This window comes from Eurypyga helias, unplaced genomic scaffold (assembly GCF_000690775.1).
Source record: "Eurypyga helias isolate BGI_N326 unplaced genomic scaffold, ASM69077v1 scaffold13999, whole genome shotgun sequence".
Lineage (NCBI taxonomy): Eukaryota > Metazoa > Chordata > Aves > Eurypygiformes > Eurypygidae > Eurypyga > Eurypyga helias.
Window position 1 is genome coordinate 1 of NW_010270207.1, and position 20,785 is coordinate 20,785.

Sequence of the window (20,785 nt, forward strand, 5' to 3'; positions counted from 1 at the left end):
ACGGCACCGGGAGAGGTGAGGGCGGCGGGGTGCTCCCGTGGGGCCGTGTCCCGGGCCGGGCTGAGGGCGGGAGCGCCAGGGAAGCGCACCCCACCTCGGCTCTCGTGAGCTGAGCTTCACTTCTTGCTGCCTCTCCCTCACCCGTTACAGTTCATTTCTGGCTTTCTGCTCCCCTGGGAGAACCTGCTGAATACCGGTGTGAGTTTGCGCGCCGTGTTTCCAGGGGAGGCCTGCCGTCAGTTTTTTGGGATAGCCGTACTGCGGCTTCAGCCGCTGGAGAAGGACAGTCTTTTGATGAACCTGAGCCCCGTCACACAACCATTTCGTTTCGGTGTTTCTATCTAGTTATTTATTTGCTTTCCTTCTTCTTTTTCTACTTCTCTGGCTTTATATGAGGCGATTGTCAGACTTTGGTTGCCAGGTATCTTTAACCATGGTTACCCAATATCTGCTCCGTATCTTCACCCCGCCCCCAGGCTAGGGTTCTTAGTTCAAACCCGTACCTGTCTGCACTTCCCTGTTGCACAGCCCAGCTGTGGTCAGAACCAAAACTCCCATCTGCTTATCCTGAATCCCATTTCCACCCCACCAAATTACAAGTCACCTTTTCATGGGGAATCTGCGTCCACAAGCCGGGATTTAGCCACATCCCCACGGCCACATTAACACCGTGCTTGCCTATTTCTTTTCAGCAGTCTCAGTTGAGTCTTTGCTCAAGAAATTTAGCCTTGCTTCTGAAGATGCAGACCTTGGCATACCGTGAGTGAATATTGCCCACATATGCTGCAGCTTAAAAGCGCTGTCAAGCACCTGCTTGGTATTTACAGAGGCTCTTTCTCTGGTAGCTCGGATAAATGTTTCCAGACAGGCAACAGTAATGAAACTGTGCCCTGCTCTGCCTTGGGTAAATACATAAACTGCTATCACTAGGGTCTGTTGATGGGATATATATGTTTATGTCCAAGACAGAGTTCTCAAGCATCCTGATAAGTTTATCACAAGACTTTCAGCATCACAAAATTATTGCTGAATAGTCTCTGATTTTACGCTGCTTTTTGCAAGTGGTCATGCGGTTTCTTAACCTTTCTATGTATGGAATAGAACTTTAATGACTACTTTGCAGATAGAAAATAAGCTGAATTTTTTTTTTTTCTTAAGAAACATGAAAAGAGAATGAAGATGCTGGGTTTTATATAGATCCTTTTATCCTTTTTTGATATTTTTTTGTACTTTGTCTCTCTTTAACAGCAATAGAGTACCTAAAGAAGAACTTTCTCATAATTTTACTCCCATTTGTGGGACATTGTGGTGAAGCTCTAAGTCTGTGTTAATGTCGTTATGATTTTATGTCTTTTCCTTTAAAGACTGCCTCTCACTTCAGTATAATTCTAGGATCTCATATTTGAAAATTTACTGTAGCTTGATCTTCACAGTAATACAAACATCAAGGGTGCTTTTGGGCATTTTCTTTTTCATCAGGACTTTATAGGTCACCCTTGTCTGAATTTCTTCCATGTTTTCTAGCATGGGTGGACACAATGAGGCAGGAACATTTTTTTAGGCCCCGTCAGAACAGGAAACATGCCTACATCAGGGCCAGTCTGGTGCAGTCTGCTGGAGACTTTAATAGACTCCTTTTCTGGTGTCTTCTGTGCCCCGTACAGCTGGTAGATTAACTCTTGAAGAGATTTGTAATAGAACTTTACTTCTATGCAATGTGCTAATCTTGAGGTAATAGAACTGTACCATTTTACTCTTGTGCACTTTGTATGTGTGCACTTTCTGTTGAACTTTACCATTTTAGCATATACATATTTTTCTGTTTTCTGAAAGGTAAACTTTCATACCTAGGCTGTGGAAATCCTCGAGGCTCCCTCATTTAATGTCTTCTATGCACTCAAGTTAATACATGCAGCTGTTAAACTGCTTTCTGGCCAGGGTTAGTTGTATTTCAGAACCTTGGTTTTGTTATGGTTTTAGATGCAGCACTCAGATGGAGCACCTTCCAATAAAAGGACTTTGAGAACTTCGTTTCTTCCCACTGTTTTACCTTCATCAGTCACATCTGATATGTCACCATTACAGAATAAACTATTGACATACCGAAGATGCAACGAACAGCAAAAGATGCTTAATCAGTTACTGTGAGTTTCATGTAATTCAAAAAATGTTGAAATTCAAATGAAAGAAACATCTGAGAAATAATAGTGGTGTTTGTTAATTTTAAAGGGGTTTGATGTCACTATTGCGGTGCTGAACACTTTCCATCTAAAATCATTAACAATAGAAGAACATTTGGTGGAATCTCTGATGTTTTTTCTTTTACAGCACCCAAAATGTGCTTGAGGTATGTTTGTTGGGGTGAGTTGTGAGGAGAAAGTGACCTTCACTTTTTGGCCGTTGTTTATGATAGACTGAAACAATTCTCTTTTTGAAAACCCTTTTCAAAGAGAATCAGAGTCTGGTTCACTTGCTTGCCCAAACGTAGGTCTGCTAACAGGCTTCGTTGTCACTCTCTTAGTGCATCTGCTGCTGAGCTTAGTGATCTGTGTTGCTGTTAGAGGAGCCCAGCTGCCAAGATTTTCATTTGCAAAAGAGGAAAGAAAATAGGAAAAGGCTGTTTTCATGTAGTTGCTGGAGGCCTAATAGAAAATCTGGTTTATTTTATTTTATTTTTTGTTAAATTTTTATTCTTGAAATATCTACTTTATTTACAGGAACTTACTGAGGAATCCCTGGACATGTTGATTATCTTGGCATAAATATGGGAGGATTATGTGGGCTAAAGTTGCATTGCTTATAGTGGCATTATGAAATCTGTAGCAACTTGCATTTTCATGTAAAAGATTTTAAAAGTAAGGAACTCTAATGGTGTTTGATAGGAATAAAAAGCACAGAAAAATATTGATTTGGCCTTCAGAAGAAGAAATGGAAATTAAAGGGCTACACACAGTCTTAATTTAACCCATTTAAAATATTGTCACTGATATCAGTAACTTAATTTTTGTTGGTGTGGGTTTTTAGTGATTCCATTTGCTGTGACTAGATCTGGTGATGGTAACCAGATACTTAACTAATTCTTATGCAATTGATGTTCCACTTCAGTGGCTAAATTTTTAAGTGGCCAATATTACAGGCTGTTTTTTCTTGTAAGATACTTGTATAAATCCCAAATTGTTGCCTTCACTGGAGCTCGGCATTGGTATGAAACTCAGTGGCAGGATCAAAGTCTGAGAAGAGTTTATCATGGAAGGGAATCTGATTTGTGCCAAAGATAAGGGTGGGGGTGGGGGGTGGTATTTGCCTTTTTAAAATTTTTTAAAAATAATTGTAGCAACAATCTGTTGTAGAAAGCAATTAATCTACATGGAAGTTAAAAATAGAGAAAGATGTTTCCTTTTAATGGTTTAAAGGCTGTTACAATAGAAATCTAGCAAACAAAAGGTCTTCTAATTTTAGCTTTTGGAAAGTAAAAGCTTTTTTGGCTGGTTATTCTTTCCGTGGTTTGTGGGTTGTTGAGTTTTTTTGTTTGTTTATTTTATAATATAGTTGGACAAGATCAGTTGTAGTTGTTTGAGGAGAAGTAAGAGATAATCCTGACATGAGCACAGGGCAATAAGATGAGGTGAATCAAGGCATGTATATATTGTGATTGTGGTCAAGATAAATGTGGCTTTTTATGTAAGAGAAGACAGAGTATGCAAAGACAGCCTTATGTTTCAATGATCAAAGAGTTGGTAAACATGAAAAACCAGGTTGCATCAATTAAAATGATAGCATTTCTAATATATTATTTGTAGTTTTTCTGCAGTTCTGACTCTGTTTTACTTTAGGACTGATCGAGCTCTAAAAGCCTATCACATATCCATGGAAGAAAAATATCACAGAGATCCTGTACCTCCTATCCCAGAACTGCCTTCCACTGTGAGAAAGTGTTTCTTTAATATTTTAACTGTTGCCTGATTTGTTCTTTGTTATTGGGGCATTTATGCCTCTTACTTCTTAGTATTTACTTAAAGATACTTATCTCAATCCTTAGTAATTCATAAATGTATTTATATGCTCATAGTCCCACTGAAATCCCACTGTAGATCTATGGTATAATGTCTTTATTTAGAAATAATATTTTTTAATTTTATATTTCTGGGCTTTTTAAAATGTTCTTATTAAATTACAATTTTCTGTTCCTTTTAATACAGATGAATAGTGAGCAAAAACAACGAAGAGTGAGTTAAATTCTTTCTTTTGCTTTTTTAGAGTAGAAAGGTGAATGGTCTATACAGGCGTTGAGTATGTTATGGGTAACTAATGGTGGTTAAAGAGGGAAAGCTTTTCCAGTGATCTTGTTGGGGAAAAATGGAGTAGGAAGCAAAATAGGAATCTTTACTTGTGGTCTAATAGAAGGGAAGTATTTTTCTATTACATAAAGTATGTTCATCAGTAATCTAAGTTTTGATCTAAACCTTAGTTAAAGATCATTACTTAGAAAAAATTCTATCAGGCTTCAGGGTTTCTTCAGTTGAGGTCATAGATCATGCTTTAACCTATACAAAAAGTAGTCTTTGGCATTGTTTGTCTGTTTTGAAGAACATGTAAACATCCTGGAATTTGAGTATAGCTTTTAAAACAAGACTTTATTTCTGAGAGCCACTTTAAACCCAAATTAGCACTGAAATATTTATAGTGAGTAACTTAAGAGTACATTTGATAGTGAGTAACTTAAGAGTACATTTGATTTTCCTAGCCAATGTTAGGTAAACTCATTCTGAAGACTATAGAGATTGACAACTTTTTGGTTTATAACAAAGCTGTCACTCAGAAGCATAACCACCTATTTCTTTGGCCAAAAAAACAAACCCTATTTGTGCATACTTTTTACCAGATAAATGTTTGCCCGAAGAACAGTAACAGGAACCTTGAACTGTTTTATTGTCAGTCATAAACTTTAGCAGAGAACCAAGGAAAATGCCATACTAAAAAGTACAATATTCTCTATTTAGGCATCGAGACAGGGAGACCGTTTTACCAACCATAGAGTAGCCTTTAGGGTACTAGTCGGTGAATGGTGTAGAGAGTAGAGTATGTCACCTGCCCTTAAGTATAAGAAATGGTGAATAAAAAGAGACTTAATTGTCAAGCCTAACACAAAAGTATTTTTTACATAGCAAATTATTAGACCTCTGACAACACTGTCCTTTCAGACAAACTATCTCTTCATGAAGAAGTGCGTGCAGAGTAATCCGGTGGTTCCCATTCAGCGGCAGTGGCTAACGTCCATGCTCACACTGGTGTCACAGTCACTTATGGAAGGCAAGGATAGAGAGCTGTTAGCTGAAAAGCTTTTAGGGGAGATAATAAGGGATTATGAAATGAGCATGAGAAGATGTGTGGGTAAGTACCAGAAACTATAATACGTGAATGTGTACGTATCCAGTATAAGCTGCTCCGTGTTCTCCCACTGAAAACAATTTTTCTAGATTGTTCTTTCAGCCAGGCATGATCTTTGTAATTAACCACTGACGACTTCTTTTCTGCCTTTTCTGCCTCATCAGATGTGTGTTGGCCGTAATGTTTAAGGCAAACCTTACTGATTTTATTTGGACTAGTAAAATGTTGACCAGCTGAAGGTTTAGTTCAAGCAAAGACAAAGGCAGCTGACAGCCTTCGTGACAGAAATGTTGACTGCTGATCACCTCATTTCATTGTCTTTAACCCGTTTAGTTAATTTGATGCAAGAATGTATCGCTGTTTTCTACTGAAGAAAGTAGAAACTTTTAGGCACTAGTTATTCTGCATGTTTTGCCTCTTCAGAAACAGCAGCTTTTTTTAGGCTGTTCTTCCACAAGCACAGCCAGATGTTTTCTGATGCTGCTTTCTATGCATGAGGAAGCTTGCAATAAAAATCTGCAATGATAATTAGCTGTTTTCAGATAATTCTCATACAACTCACTTCTATTTTAAAACTTCTTTAAAACAGCCATGAACTGGAATTTTGAAAGTGTGTTCCCTGGAAATGGAGTCAAATGGAGTCAGTCTGAAAACTGAAATGGATTCAAATTTTGTCAATATTTTGGTGAATGGCTGAGCTTTTTTAAAATGCAGGTTAAAAAAATACAGTTTAACATGGGACTAACTTCTTCATAATGTCATCAGGGGATAATTATAGCATCCCAACTACAATTCTAATGACCAAAATTGCTATAAATATTAAGAATTGTGGAGCATCTGAAGTTGGAAGGGAGCCATAAGGATCCTCAAGTCCAACTCCCTGCTTCTCGCAGGACTGTCTAACACTAAACCAGGTTAAGAGCATTGTCTAGACACTCCTTGACCTCTGACAGGCTTGGTGTCTTGACCGCTTCCCTGGGGAGCCTGTTCAGTGACCAACCATCCCCTCAGTGAATAAATTTCTGAAGTACTTAATTATTTAAACACTAGTTTATCTGAAAGCCTTCATGAATAGGGGACAGGATTGTAATTAACACACCTGAATCTGTGTAGATATTTAGCAGAAGCTGTGATCTTGAGTTACCTTTGGAAGAACGTGTTTTGAACACTTGGATGATACAGTTACTTTGCCATCCTATTGGAGAAAGTATGAGCGAGTAGAGTGCCTATTAAATATGGCTTAATTTTCTTCTAATGTCCATATATCTTTTCTTTTTTCCTAGTGCGAAATGTTCTTATTAAACCAGACATAAAAGGACTTGATGATGAGGAGGCACCTTTGCCTTTATTACCTCTGTGAGTGGATTAAGTTAGCACATGACCCACTGGCAAAACATACTCAGTTGTATGAGTGAAGTTCTTGTTGAGCTGCATGAACAGGGTTATGGCACAATATTAATTCTGGAGTCACTTAATGAGACATTATTTTCCTGTCCTTAGGGAGTCTTGCATTTGAACACCTTGCATCTGAAAGATTCACAAAGTTTTAGCACTGGCAGTGTTTTATTACTGTTGTTACTGTTACATGGAGTAGCACTAATGCCTGAAAATGAGACTTCTGGCTCCGAGTGCCCAGATGCTCAAGGCGTATTGCAGCCACCTCTGGAATGAAGTCTCTGTGTACGGGGTGGTTTACTGGCAGACAGCAGCATTGTACCCTACTTTAACATGCTAGAACTGCATCGAATGCCAAGGTTTCATCAAACTTTGGTGTTATAAGGTGAAACTTCGAGACTGAAGGAAAGGCTGTTATGGTCTGCCAAAACAAAAGAGGGATATTAGATGGAATATAATTATGTGAATTGCTCAATTTTCTGGAGCATCATAATGTGTACCATCTACATATTGATGATAAATACTCCTGTTAGCAGTTAGTGACGTTAGAAGTTTATATTGAAGAGCTTCAGGAAGAGCAAATGATCTGAAAATATTCTGGAGTATAAAACATGGCTAATTAGAGTATCTATGGCTTCCACTGCATTATATTGGGGATATGTGTATGGCACTTAAATAGCTATTCATGCTAGGAAATAAGCTTTTTTAATACTACTTTTTATATGTAAGAATGTTTTATCCAAGTATTGCTTGAGGTCTTCACTTCGTTTGTTTTGGTGGCTGTTCTATTTTTCAGAGGCCTGGATTTTTCTAGTCCATGGCATAACAGTTTTATCCAAGCAAAAAATCAAATCCTTTCCAGCTTGCACATTCTCCACCCCACAATGAAAACTATACTGGATTTTGGTTATGCAGCGTTCTCTAACTTTCTTATAGTGGATTTCTCAAGTTTCAGGTAAAGTCTGTTTTGGCAAATTATTAACCCACATACGTTAATATGGTAAAGAAGAGTTTGTTCAATTCTGTTATTTATTGTAGAGTTATTTAATAATTCTACATTAAATGTATTATTTAATGTTCTTTGTGTAAATTACTTTGTGCTATAACACATTAACTTTTCTTCTCTCTGTTACGTATAAATATTTTATTGGTACTTAAATTGCTGGTAGTATCAGCCCTTTTGAGTTATGTTTTGCCTTAATTCTGTAAAGGTCTCCTCATTATTTATTTAATCTTAATGCCATGATCCCCAGAGAAGCCTGATTGAAGTAGCATTTAAAGAATTGAATTCTAGTAGTATTACTATCTGTCGGGGGTTTTCCACTAATCCTAAAGATCAGTCTTCTTGATGGTTTTCATCAGTGAGAGTTTATTTTTAATCTTGGAACTTTTCCTAATTTTCAGAAAGGTAGTTTTCAATGTCTTTTTCCTCATCATTTTTTTCTAGAACTGTTCTTTATTTCTTGGGGTTTGGGGTATTTTGTTTTCCTCATTTAAAATTTACAGAAGTGATGCCTAGGTTCCACTGTGCTTTCTGCTAAAAAAAAAAAAAAAAAGGTTTGTAATATGGCATAGATTGCTGTTACTGTACTCTTTTTTGTTTTTGTATTATGTTTATGAAGCTGCCTGTAACTTTCTTTTCTAGACTGAAAGAGCCAACTGACTGTGAATCTCTGAAGACTGATGTCTCTCTAAGCTGCTCCAAAGCGGAAGAGAAGATACTGAAAACCTGGTATCAAAGAGTTATTGGTCTCTTTACTCAGAGGGAGGCATTGAATGATGTAAAGTTGGATCAGGTTGACTCTTTCTATAACTGTGTGTCTACGCTTATGTCTAATCAGGTAAGTCTTTTCTATCCATGATAAACTTAATGTGAAATTTAGGAAATTTTAATGACTGAGCACATCATATTATATGGGTGCTGTTTAATTAATCATTGCTAGCCATCTGTTGTGTATAATCCAGTGAAGTATTCAAAGTGTTAAATATTTTAAACTTTCCTCATTTAAAAAAAAAATACATGGTTTTGTCTACTTCTTTTCCTTCTAGTTTTTTAGACACAGAAAATGGATTCATTCTACCAACTAGAATGTAATTCGGTTAAAGAAGGCGATACCTCAGTGTTCTCAGGACCCTTCCTATCACCCATCTGGGCACCACAATTACGTGTCATATATAAGCAAAATGACCAAAACCTGATCTCTCACCCTTGAAAGCAAACACAGCTCCACACACAGACTGAACAGCCCAGCTATTCCAGTGTGTGTGCAAGTGGCTATAGTTTTTCAAAATTTCCAAACATGATTTTTTTTTCCTGTGGAAAATGGTACTACAATGCTTTGTGAGTTAATTTTTCTCTCCCTGATTATTTATATGAAGATGGAAGTTGTATGAAGTGCTTGTCAGGGTTTGTTTGTTTGTTTGTTTTAGGAAGTTCCAATTGTTTTATTTCCTAAAATAACAAAACAAGAACATTCAAATGCATTATTGATATCAGTCTGAGAGAATTATTTTCAAAGTTCTTAGTTTACTGAAAATGAAAGTCCTTTAACTTCCAAGTAACGTAAAATACCTGTTGTTTACACTGTTATTACCCAGCTGAAAGACTTATTGAGAAAAACGGCTGAAGATTTTGTGAAACTTTTTGATCCTGAAGACAGAAACTGTCTACCCTTATTTAAGATGGAATTGACTCTTGATGAAAAGAAAATGGAGTTTTATCCAAGCTTCCAAGACCTAGAAGAAGCAATTCTGTTTATAGTAAATCGTATAGGACAGACTCTCCAGGTGTGCTTTTATCTTTATTTAAATATGTAAATGCTAAGTTGCTATGTACAAGAAAATATTAGTGATTTAGGACTCTGGCTACCGTGATAACAGGAAGCAGAATGCAACTTGAGGTATTTATTTTCCATGAGCATTCTGCAGGTCACATCATCAGTCTTCATACCCAGTGGAGCTCCAGGCTCTGAAACTCATTTTGTTATTCCTTGTTCATAAAAAATTGGTGCACCTGCTACTTATTGGTTTCGTCTGCTGGTTTAATTGGCAAATCCGTGTGTATGTCTACAAATTGTCTGCTTCTTCATTAAATAGAAGTCAGGCTGAAAACTTACCCAGGAAAGGTGCTAGCTGGAAGATAACTTGAGAGTGCTTTAGGTATAATTAACCACATATTCTAATTCATTTTTAACATTGAAAATCAAGCAGTTCTGCAACGTATACTTTCTGTGAACTAACAATTTACATAGAAACAGAGTTAGCGGCTTAGTTATGTGTGTGATTATTTGCAATGAACTGGCATTAACAATTAAGATCCGTAGAGAAAGACAAGGAAAATTAGAGTTGATATTCCTTTCCTTTCTAAGATAAAGAAAAGCCTCAAGTTCCTAACAACTAATATATACAATATCTAAAGATTTATGACTTCAGAACCAATCTGTGACTCCAGGGAAGACAGCCATTCTGGGGGCTTTAGATGTATCCCTGTGGACTGAGTATCGGCCTTGAATCATCCATGATGGTACTTTCAGAGGAATGTTCTGGGTTTAGTTTTGTGTGTTTGTATGTAGGATAGAATTTAATTTTACGGAAGACTGGCTAATTACTTTTTGTCCATTTTATATGTTTCCTGTTCTATCTTTTGAATCAGGAAGAGTTGTTCTAGATGTGTATGAAGCAGTTGGCCTTGGTCACAATTAGGGTCTCATACTTGTCTGATAGGGTGTCTTCTGCAGATTGCAACTTACTTTTAAAATATATGTATCCTTGTATTGCTTTATAAAATTTAAATAATCAGAACTTGTGCTTCTGTTAGAACATCCAAACGGTACCTTCTTGGCTAATGGGAGGCACTACAACTCTGGACACTGAGCTTCCTAATCATGTCACAGTATGGGCCATATCTACACTGAAAAAGTCTATCAGAGACAACTTAGAAGGTCCAAAGGAATATTTTGAAAACTATGGTGAGTGATAGAAGAGTGCCTAAATAACTGTGTTACTTCTTTGAAATAACTTACTCTAGCATGTATGCGTTATAATAATATTAATACAATATTAAATTGTAGTGGAAAGGTATGGCTGGCTTGTAGATGGAACTGCACAAGCACGGGTCGAAAGATTTGAAGCAGAAAAACACAGTTTTGATGAATATACTGCTGTAAGTTTTAATTCTACATTTTATGTATCATTTTTACAACATATACAGCAATAATAAAAAGGGAGCAGAGGCTGATGGGTGCTTAGTGATTAGCTAAAAATTATGTTGACTACCTAAAAATCTACAATGTGTTTTTTTTCCTTAAAAGTTTATGGTAAATAGAAAAAAAAATATTTTCTTCAATGTGTAATACTTGTTCATGTAGGCCAGTATTTAAATAACAGCTGTGAAGTGTAAAATATAATGTTTTTCTGAAGTTCATAGATGAATTCTTTGTGCTGAAGAAAGAAATACTGAGTTTACCGGATGTGGCTCACTTCCCTATGATCTGTTTGAATTGTGAGGATTTAAAGCACGGTTTGGCTAGTTACTCAGACAGCTTTGCAAAGGTGCTAATGGACAGAATAGTTGCAAATCACAGAGAGGAAAATAAAAAGTAAGTAGAACTTTCAGCTTGTGAATGCTCTATGTGTTAAAGGCATAGTAGAAATGTGTAGAAGAAATACAAATATACCATGCTGCAGTTCAGTGAAGATTCTTGGTTAACTAATGATCCCATGCAAATTGCCTGAGCTGCTATACATTTTTCCTTTGTTTTAGACTCAAAAACTAGCAGGGGAACTTACCTATAGACTTGGATAACAGAGGAGCTAAAAGATCAAAGGGCTTCATTACTGTTCTGGCCTTTTAGGTGTGAAATACAGTACTACTGCACTGTCAAAGGAAAGACTAACTAGATTCTCTTACTACATGACAGCTACCTCTGGGTTTTCATAGATAATGACAAATAATAACACTGATCAATTCTCAAGGTTAATTTGCAGGTATGGATTAAATCATGAGGCCATATTAAATTCTTTGGTTAAAATGAACAATTATAGTCAAGTTTGCCAAAATGATGAACTATTTACTAGGAAAGTATTTGTGTGCATGCTAATGATACTGTACTCAAGTTCATGTACTTAGCAAAACTAATTGAAGCATTTAGTGCAAAAGAATACCCCAACATCCAGGCAAATCAATTATTGCAAGTTAATAAACACTATTTTTATAGATTGACTTGGTTCCCTATTTAGTTTCATGAAGTAATTGAATTTGTGCAGGGATAATACTTAAAGAAGTAATTTGAACTTTCAATTCCATTAAAGCTAAGCTGGAAGCCCATCAAACTAAACTCTTAAAGTTTTGATGTTTTATGTTAAATAAATTCATAGGATATGCAGGGAATTTGAAGCCATTAAGGAACATGCATTAAAAATTCCTGAGACAACAGAGGAAATGGTGGAAGCAATAGCTTACATTAAGAAGGTCAAAACCAAAGGTATTCAGGACCTGCTGTTAAGGATCAAGGTAAATGACTATCCTTTAATTATTAATTTTTTACCACACCTACTGGCCTATACAAATACAGAATTCATTCTGGGGTGCAGAGACCATGCATGAATAAACTATCCCCGCAGTGTTACTTCAGGTGGAAGTGGGAAGCGCAGCTCATTCTTTCCCGTATGCCTTTCTTATTCCCCATTCCCATGTGTTCTGCATGGCAGTGAGGAAATGCAGCTTTTAATAAATCATAGCAAATTCTGAGATAATCAGTGCTTTGTTTGTACCTAGAGGCTTACCTCAGGGCTGCTTGAAAAGCAGTTTGTGAAAATGTAACATACAAGTGTGAAGAGAGTTTTATGTGTAATAACACTCATGACTTTGAACACGCAAGAAGCAATGTACTGTTTGAGCAGAATATAGGTGATGTTGTGTCAGCAGTAGTACTTTGTGTGTGCTCAGAGAAGAAAACTGAAAACTCTGTAAGGTGTGGGTCAGCCAAAATCATTACTGGATGAGAAGCTCTTTGCTATATGTTACGATTATGGGTATCAGATTTTCTGTTTTGTAATAGATCTGTAAATATAATGCATATTTAATCTCCAGAATTTGTATTTATGTTTTTAATAACATGAAGATATTTGCATGTAGATTTATAGGCCACAGGAGCTAAATTTAGAGAAATAGCCTCACAAATGGGTCAGGGATTTGAATAACTTTTTTGTATTTTGAATATTCAGTTGGCTGAAGTAGCTCTAAATTCTGAAAACTCCATAAAATGTAGACTTGTATTTTGTCTTTGTTGATAATATTGTCCTACCTTATATTTTAACCAGACCTATAATACCAGAAGTTTTGTGAAATCTCTTTTTATAGGAGTGCTGTCAGAAAATGAGTTACTTCTTAGATGTTTTTTTATTTGCTCCTGAAGACATTGCACTGAATGCAACAGTTCTATTATGGCCAAAGAAGATTAACCGTATTTTTGATGAACATGATGATGTAAGAACATTTTCGTAGTTTTTGGTATATTTTTGGCTTATTTGTCTTTTCACTTTGCTTAAGCTATTTATTTCCTCAGCAGGCTGAATGCGTCTACATATATAACGTGAACCATGCTAATTGAGACATGCATAAATAACCTGTTTCCAGATTTTTATATCAACAGAAGGCTTATGGTGGAGCACTTAAAAATTGTTACTGTAACTCAAAACCTTCACCAAGTCTCATTATCTTAATTTGTTTGTGGTCAGTACTAGGCAATCCATAGGAAGGTGAAAATTCACTGCGCTGCAGTTGACTAGTACTGAAAATATAACGGCCAGGCCCTTCATGAGAGTTAGTGCTCTGGGCAGGAAGTTATTTAGTTAAAATGATACTTTGTTCTGCCAAGAAAAGAACAGTGGGAAAAGTTCTTTTTAGGTAACAATCATTAATAGAAAATACACAACGTGTAATTTTCTCTGTGTGACTGTAGGTTCTTTTACTCCCCTTGTCTGTATTCATCTTGCTAGCATTCTTTCTTCTTCTCTGGCTATGATACAGAAAGTCAACCTTTTGTTGTTCTCTTGCCTCTCTACAGTAATTTAGCATAGCTTGAATAAGTTCTTCTAAAAAAGTGTAAGAATTAACATTTTTTTAAAGTAAAAATATCAGTATCTTTTAAGTATCACAGTTGAGGATTTCTGTCAGTAAGTCGTATTTAGATACTAAGGGGTGTGTCCAAGGATAGTAAATGGGCCTCTGACTTAAAACATGCCCAGCTTGGGAGACTGCTGTCTGTAACGTATCTTGTTGACATGTTATCATTCTTTTAATCCAAAACATAAATGAGTAAAATTCATTTTCTACTTGAACACAGAGAGTCCATGATGCATGTTCAAATTCTATTTAGTGAAAATTGTGGTACAGGGTCTGCCATTTTATACTCTCAGGTATGAGATCGTTCTTACCCTAATGTAGGAGGAAAAGACTGGTTTCTCCTTTGGAGAAGTTCTGTTTGTCTGCTTCATAATTTTTGCGTGGCAGTAAGTGTCCTTATATTAGGAGAGCTCCTCTGCCTCAGCTGATTTCTTGTTTGGTACCTTAGAAGTAACCTCCCTGAGCACAGACCCTGTGCCTTAGAGCAGCCTTACACTCTAGAATTTCTGCCTTTTCTAGCACTAGATACATGGGGGATAGCATTGGCTTTCAACAACCGTAGATTTCTCCTCTTTTGGCACTAAAACCTTGAATCCCAATGATGAGAATCTTTGGTTTTTTACTGTCATACAGCCAGCCTTTCTGTTGAGGGTGTTTACACCTCATGCTGTAGCAGTTGGAACTTTCCTCTTTTCTGTCTGATTGCCAACGGAGGCCTTTAAGGCAATCCTAACTGCTCTGATTGTGGAGATAAGGGTTCTGTATTAACATATAGAAGTTGCCAGCACTTCAGTGGGACATAGAGGAAGCAACTTCTGAAGAAATTTTCATTATTGTAAGGATAATAACTTACCTGTATTGTTTCTTTTCTCTCTGTGCTAAGGGTTTTATTTAGATGGTACTATGTATGTTAATCATTGAAAGGATTTACAGCCACTTTTGTGTTGCTTTTTTATCGTTAAAAAAAACAATCAATTGTTTTGTAGCTGATGGAACAGACTGAACAGAAGAGAGAGCAAGAACTAATACATAAATATGAGAAACTGATGGTGGAATTAGACAAGCTGACACGTTCTGTGGCAGAGTTTGAAGAATACTCAGAACTGGATTGCGTGCAACAGGTCTGATTAACATTTAGTATAAAATGGGTAGAAATGTTTTGTGTGTTGAATGCAAAGACATCATGGAAGAAACTTAGAATTAAAAGTAATGAGTTATTTTAACAAATGTGTGTTTATTATCCTCTTGCCATAATGAACAAACTCATAAAATGCCCCTCAACCCTCCCCTTTTTGTATTACATTGACAATAACATTTGACTTAAAGTTTACTATAAAGTTCTGCTTAAATTAGGCAATAGGTAGTCCCAGCAAACACTGAGACATTACAGATGTATAAAGTGAATTATTTTTTTACTCTGGTTTACATAAACCATATTGCATGGAATTCTGGCCCCAGTGACATTATTTATGATTAACTTCAGTGGGATCAGAATTTCCTTACCTGTTTTTGATGTATTGAGGAACTGAAGGGAAAAAATGGCAGGTTAAAAAGAGTGACTGGTAGAAATTTAATCTTTTTTTTTTTTTCTTCCTGTGAACCTCAAAACTTGCTTTTTCTGGTAATGAAGAGCAGACCACAGCTCCAGAACTTTGCAGATTTCTAGGAGTATTTTATAATCACCAGAGCACGTCCTGTGCTTTAACTGAAGGATAGCACAACTGTACTAAGTAATTTTGTTAAAAAAAAAACAACAACAAAACCCAAACAACTTCAGAGCACGAAATGGAAATCCTAAACTAGTAAATCCTAGTTGCCCTTATGTCAGGTACATAAAAACGTGTATGCCTGCCTCCTCAGACAGTCAGTTTTAAAGTTCAAACATTCTGAAAATGGTTTTATGCTCTTAAATTCAGTAATGATAAAACCAGCTTTATTTTTCTTAGTGTTAATCTGGGTTCTTCACAGTCTCAAGGATAAGAAGATGAGTTTTTAACTCATGTTTTCTAAAATCTTAATAAATATAAAGATATTATATTTTGATATCTTATTTTGGTAGCTGTTCAGAGCATCACTTGGTTATGTCTCAAGCCATACCATTATTTGATTTCAGTATGTGGCTGACCTGAGGACGTTACAGAAACGCATTCAGGAGGCTGATGAAACAGTAGCTCTCATTAATAAAGAAGAAACTCTGCTCGAATGGAAACTGAGTGACTTCCCACTCCTCAACAACTTAAAAGTTGAGATTGAGCCATATCAGAAACTCTTTCATCTTATACTGAAATGGCAGCAAGTGGAAAAAAGGTAATTCAGTGCTTGAAATGAGGGAGAGCAGGGAAAAATATTTGTGCTGGTTTTGTTCATGTCAGATGTAGAATACGGCTTCATTTTCCTATAAATGTTTATTTGTTGTTAGCAATACAAATATAGTAATATAGTCAGAGTTGTTGTTTTTAATTAGAAATTACTTAGTTAGAAATTACTTGCCAAGGTTTGGAGTATTTTTGTGTTTTTTAATGTAACGCAAAGGAGTGCATCACATGATGGGTTTTAACTGTATTGGTCATGCTGGTGAAGCCTATAATAACACAATCCCTGTGAAAGAAATGCGTTAGGAAGAAAAAAGTTGGTTAGTTATTAGCCATTTGTGTACCACAGAAGGAAGGAGTTCAGTTAGAAAGCTCACAGTCTATGATGAGAAACCGTTTTTAACCTAACAACTCTGCAGTGTGCCGTGCAGGTATGCTCAGATGCTTATCTGGCTATCTGGTGGCTAGGTCCTCCCACAAAAACTGTAGTATGTCTGAGGCTAAATGAAGTGACTTTGTTTACCAGTTCCTGCGATCTCTGGGAGTTATAATGTGATATGGCTGGAAACCATGGATTTTTTTGCTGGTGTATTTTGATGTCATATGTTGATCTCTATCCAGAACTTACATATTTCTCAGTCTGTGCAGTTACTTGGTTTCAGTATGTGACTTGAGAGAATTGCACAAATAAACGGAAGTGTGTGATCAATCCATTAGAATTTTGCACAGGATGACAATAATCAGAAAAACAATCCTTGCTGGAATTTACATAATTAATCTACATCTCATATATGTTGCAAACCAAAGTGTTAATTATTTGTGGACTATATGTGTTATTCTGTTTTCTATCTTTGTGGGATTTCTCAGATGGATGGATGGTACCTTTTTGGAACTAAATGGGGAAAGCATGGAGGCTGAAGTTGATGAGTTTTTTAGAGAGATAGACAAAGTTTCAAGACAGTTCCAGCAAAAGCAGAAGAAAATTCAACAGGAGCTGAAAAAGACAACACAATGGAGAACCGTAGAAGAGAAGATAGAAGAGGAAACAAAGGCAAATCCAACTCTTACAATGTGTTCTGCAGTTCTGGAACAGATTAAAGACTTCAAGGTAAGAAAAGATGAGGGATATTAATATTTGATGCTGAGGGACGAATGCTAAATTCAGCACTCAGTACAGGCAGATGATGCCATGTCAGAGACTCCTGTTGTTACAGGGAGAGAGCGAGCTCTGAATCACCATTTTCAGTTTGTACTGTCCCTTTGATTTTAATAGAATTGGATTTTGGATATCCTTGTAGTTTTAGGAATGTGAATTGTTAACGAGTGGATGCATACAGGGGAAAAGTAGTTTTGGATTCAGAGAAACATTTGAGGATGTAGTTGGAAATTTTGAAATGGGACTGTATGTTATGTTAATGGAAGCCAAATTTAATATAACATTGCTGAAAAACTGTTCCTTTTTTCTGCTAAGACTGTTCTTAATAGTTTTATATTTCTTCTTCAGTGATTTACTACAATTATTCAGAAATGGAGTGGTTAACTGAATGGATCCTTCTGCACAATTTTTCTTTTATAAATGTTTTTCCTCTATTAGGAGAATATTCCGACTGTGACTATCTTTTGTAACCCTGGCATGAGAACTCGGCATTGGCAGCAGATGTCAAATATAGTAGGATATGATTTAACACCAGACTCTGGAACTACCCTGAGAAAAATTTTAAAGCACAACCTAACCCCTTATTTGGAAGAGTTTGAAGCTGTAAGTGTAGGTGCAAGCAAGGTAAGCATACAGATTTGATAGTGACAAATCAGGTCTCGTAGTGATGGCTTTTATGGCTTACTAGAATTTTTTTGTCTTTGCCCTTATGCAACAAAAGAGATATGGTGAGACTTTGACCCATGAGATGGTAACAGTTGGTGTGTAAACAATTGTATCTCGTGTTATGTCATTAGTGTTTCCCAAGTGTACTCATTGCTGTACACTACAAGATGATATACTACGAAGAATAACAAGAAGTAGTTAATTTATGCGCTTAGAGCAAAATAGTTTACTTACTTAGATAAGCTTATATATTGAATTAATGAGCTGAAAAAAAAATAATGCAGTGACTAACATAAACTGTTTTCTTTTTAAAACTGTAGGAATTTTCCTTAGAGAAAGCAATGCATGCCATGATGGAAACCTGGGATTCAATTTCCTTCAATACTAGTGTGTATCGTGAGACTGGTATTCATATTCTGTGCGCAGTAGATGAGATTCAAGCTGTTCTCGATGATCAGATTATGAAAACTCAGACGATGAAAGGATCACCTTTCATTAAACCATTTGACAAAGAAATCAGGGTATGTTGAGTCCTTTTTTTCCCAACCATTTTAATTGCAGGATAACTATAAAGCAAGGGTGTGCAGTTGTGTTACAGCTTTATTGTTAATGAAATTTTTTCATTGATTTTCAGCAAGATTCATTTGAGTTCATGTAAGTCCTACTTACATTATTTCTGTGTTGGAATTCCCTCTTCTCTTTAGATTCAAGTGCAGCTAAGAGAACGTGGTTCTTCGCATGTTTTTAAAAATCACTATTTCTGTTAGTGTCTTCAACCTTGTTTCTTAATAACTGGAAATTATGCTTTTATTGCTGTTAGTAAGAATACTTAGTGATTTAATCCTTGAGTTTTGGACTCCAAACGGTGTTTTTGTGTGGACAAGAAACCTTCTTGAGGGCTGGGAGAACGCCTCAGGCCAATGATGGGATTGCTTTATACCTGCTTTTGTGTTTTCAGGGCTAGAGCAGTCTTTGTGGTGCTAACACCTGACTACTGACAGGAGGGAAGCTGGTGAAATTGCTTTGCAGTTACCCTCCCTAGTGCTTTGTTGGTTTATGTAGGAAATCTTCAGGTTCAGGCAGGCTCAGTGAACATAGGTAGTATTTACTCTTTACAGGCAGCCTTTCCAGCCTCTTCCAGAGGTGTCTGCTGTTGTCCACTTCCAGGACAGGATACTGGGCTGGCTGGATCTCTCCTGTGATCTAGTGTGGCCTTTCTTGTATTGTGTCCCTGCTGTAATTCAGCTGCAAACCAAGAGCTCCTTGCTGTGGAGAGATGGAACAGAATTTGTCCCTGGTAGCCTCCTGGGTAGAACTTACCCATTAAGTTGTTGAAGATCATAGCACTGACATACTAACTGCATTTTGGAAAATTCATTTCTACTTAAGTTAAACTTTTTGTACTCTCCTGGTCCTCTGTATATGTGGAAGAACCTACACACCTAAATATTTTTCTTTTATTTTGGTTACTGCTAGACATTTTTATTTTCTGTGTGGAATCTAGCTACCAGTGTCTACCTTCCCAGTGTTTATTCTCTCTAGCATTATTTGTTTGCAAATACTAAAGTAACATTCTTTAAATATTTATTAAGGAATGGGAAAATCACTTAATTCAAATTCAGGAGATTATTGATGAATGGCTGAAAGTGCAAGCACAGTGGCTTTATTTGGAACCGATATTTTCTTCTGAGGATATTATGCAACAGATGCCAGAAGAGGGGCGTCTCTTTCAGACTGTGGATAGATACTGGAGGGATATTATGAAGTATTGCACCAAAGACCCAAGGGTAAGGAAAATGCACAGTAGCAAAACAAAACAGTAGTGTGTGTCTCTCTTTTTTTTGTTGTTGTTGTTGGATCAGTGCTTTTTTGCGTGATTTCTACTGTTTCAAGTATCTTCTTTATGACTTACAGTTTGCATGTTGTTACAGGTTCTTGTTGCTACTTCCTTGATAGGATTATTGGAGAAACTTCAGAACTCTAATGAGCTTCTTGACAAAATCATGAAAGGGCTTAATGCTTATCTTGAGAAAAAACGTCTCTTCTTTCCCCGGTATGATGAGTTTAGGCTATTTAAACCCAAAGATTCTGTATGTTTATTTTGTTGTGAATAAGGTTAGCCTTTAAAGTAGCTTGGTACTACAGTTGGCTTTTTTCTTTTTTTCTTCTGTATTTTTTTAGTTTCTTTTTCTTGTCCAATGATGAAATGTTGGAGATCCTGTCAGAGACTAAGGATCCTCTCAGAGTTCAGCCTCACTTGAAGAAGTGTTTTGAAGGCATTGCTAAGCTACATTTCCTTCCCAATTTGGACATTAAAGCAATGTACAGTTCTGAAGGAGAGTGTGTAGAACTGATTTCAACCATTTCTACTTCTGAAGCTCGAGGTGCAGTGGAGAAGTGGTTAATTCAAGTAGAAGATATTATGCTGAAGACTATACGTGATGTTATTGCTAGAGCAAGAATGGTATGGGGTTTGCAATAATTTAATAAATGTGGCACAAATAGACCTTTCTTTATTTCAAGGCTGTCTCTTGGCTTTCTAAAATTCTTCCTAAACACAAGAGTTGATGAAGTTATGAGGCAAGAACCAAGTTAAAATGTGACTTGTATTTATAGGGCAGTGAGATAAGTCAGAGTTTAGACTGAATTAAGAGTCAAGTCCTTTTCCTTTAACACTGGTTATAAATCCTTTTAAAAGCTTGGCAGCAATACTGTGTTTATAGGATATATCACCTGATAGAA

General features: G+C 36.5%; 1 protein-coding gene across 1 annotated transcript in view; it reads left to right on the top strand.

Annotated features, from left to right (window-relative positions):
• Positions 1 to 1,980: 1,980 nt before the first annotated feature.
• DNAH12 (dynein, axonemal, heavy chain 12) overlaps positions 1,981 to 20,785 on the top strand; it is a gene marked incomplete at its 5' end in the record, with an annotated part of 60,912 nt that continues 42,107 nt past the window's right edge. The window contains 20 exons of the mRNA XM_010158372.1: positions 1,981 to 2,144; positions 3,834 to 3,924; positions 5,202 to 5,391; positions 6,672 to 6,744; positions 7,580 to 7,738; positions 8,429 to 8,624; positions 9,382 to 9,570; positions 10,601 to 10,751; positions 10,854 to 10,945; positions 11,203 to 11,381; positions 12,160 to 12,295; positions 13,145 to 13,270; positions 14,896 to 15,030; positions 16,023 to 16,216; positions 17,089 to 17,329; positions 17,816 to 18,001; positions 18,364 to 18,564; positions 19,636 to 19,830; positions 19,975 to 20,096; positions 20,225 to 20,507. Of these exons, the coding sequence (XP_010156674.1) occupies positions 1,981 to 2,144; positions 3,834 to 3,924; positions 5,202 to 5,391; positions 6,672 to 6,744; positions 7,580 to 7,738; positions 8,429 to 8,624; positions 9,382 to 9,570; positions 10,601 to 10,751; positions 10,854 to 10,945; positions 11,203 to 11,381; positions 12,160 to 12,295; positions 13,145 to 13,270; positions 14,896 to 15,030; positions 16,023 to 16,216; positions 17,089 to 17,329; positions 17,816 to 18,001; positions 18,364 to 18,564; positions 19,636 to 19,830; positions 19,975 to 20,096; positions 20,225 to 20,507 (3,303 nt within the window). The remainder of the gene's footprint in view (positions 2,145 to 3,833; positions 3,925 to 5,201; positions 5,392 to 6,671; positions 6,745 to 7,579; positions 7,739 to 8,428; positions 8,625 to 9,381; positions 9,571 to 10,600; positions 10,752 to 10,853; positions 10,946 to 11,202; positions 11,382 to 12,159; positions 12,296 to 13,144; positions 13,271 to 14,895; positions 15,031 to 16,022; positions 16,217 to 17,088; positions 17,330 to 17,815; positions 18,002 to 18,363; positions 18,565 to 19,635; positions 19,831 to 19,974; positions 20,097 to 20,224; positions 20,508 to 20,785) is intronic.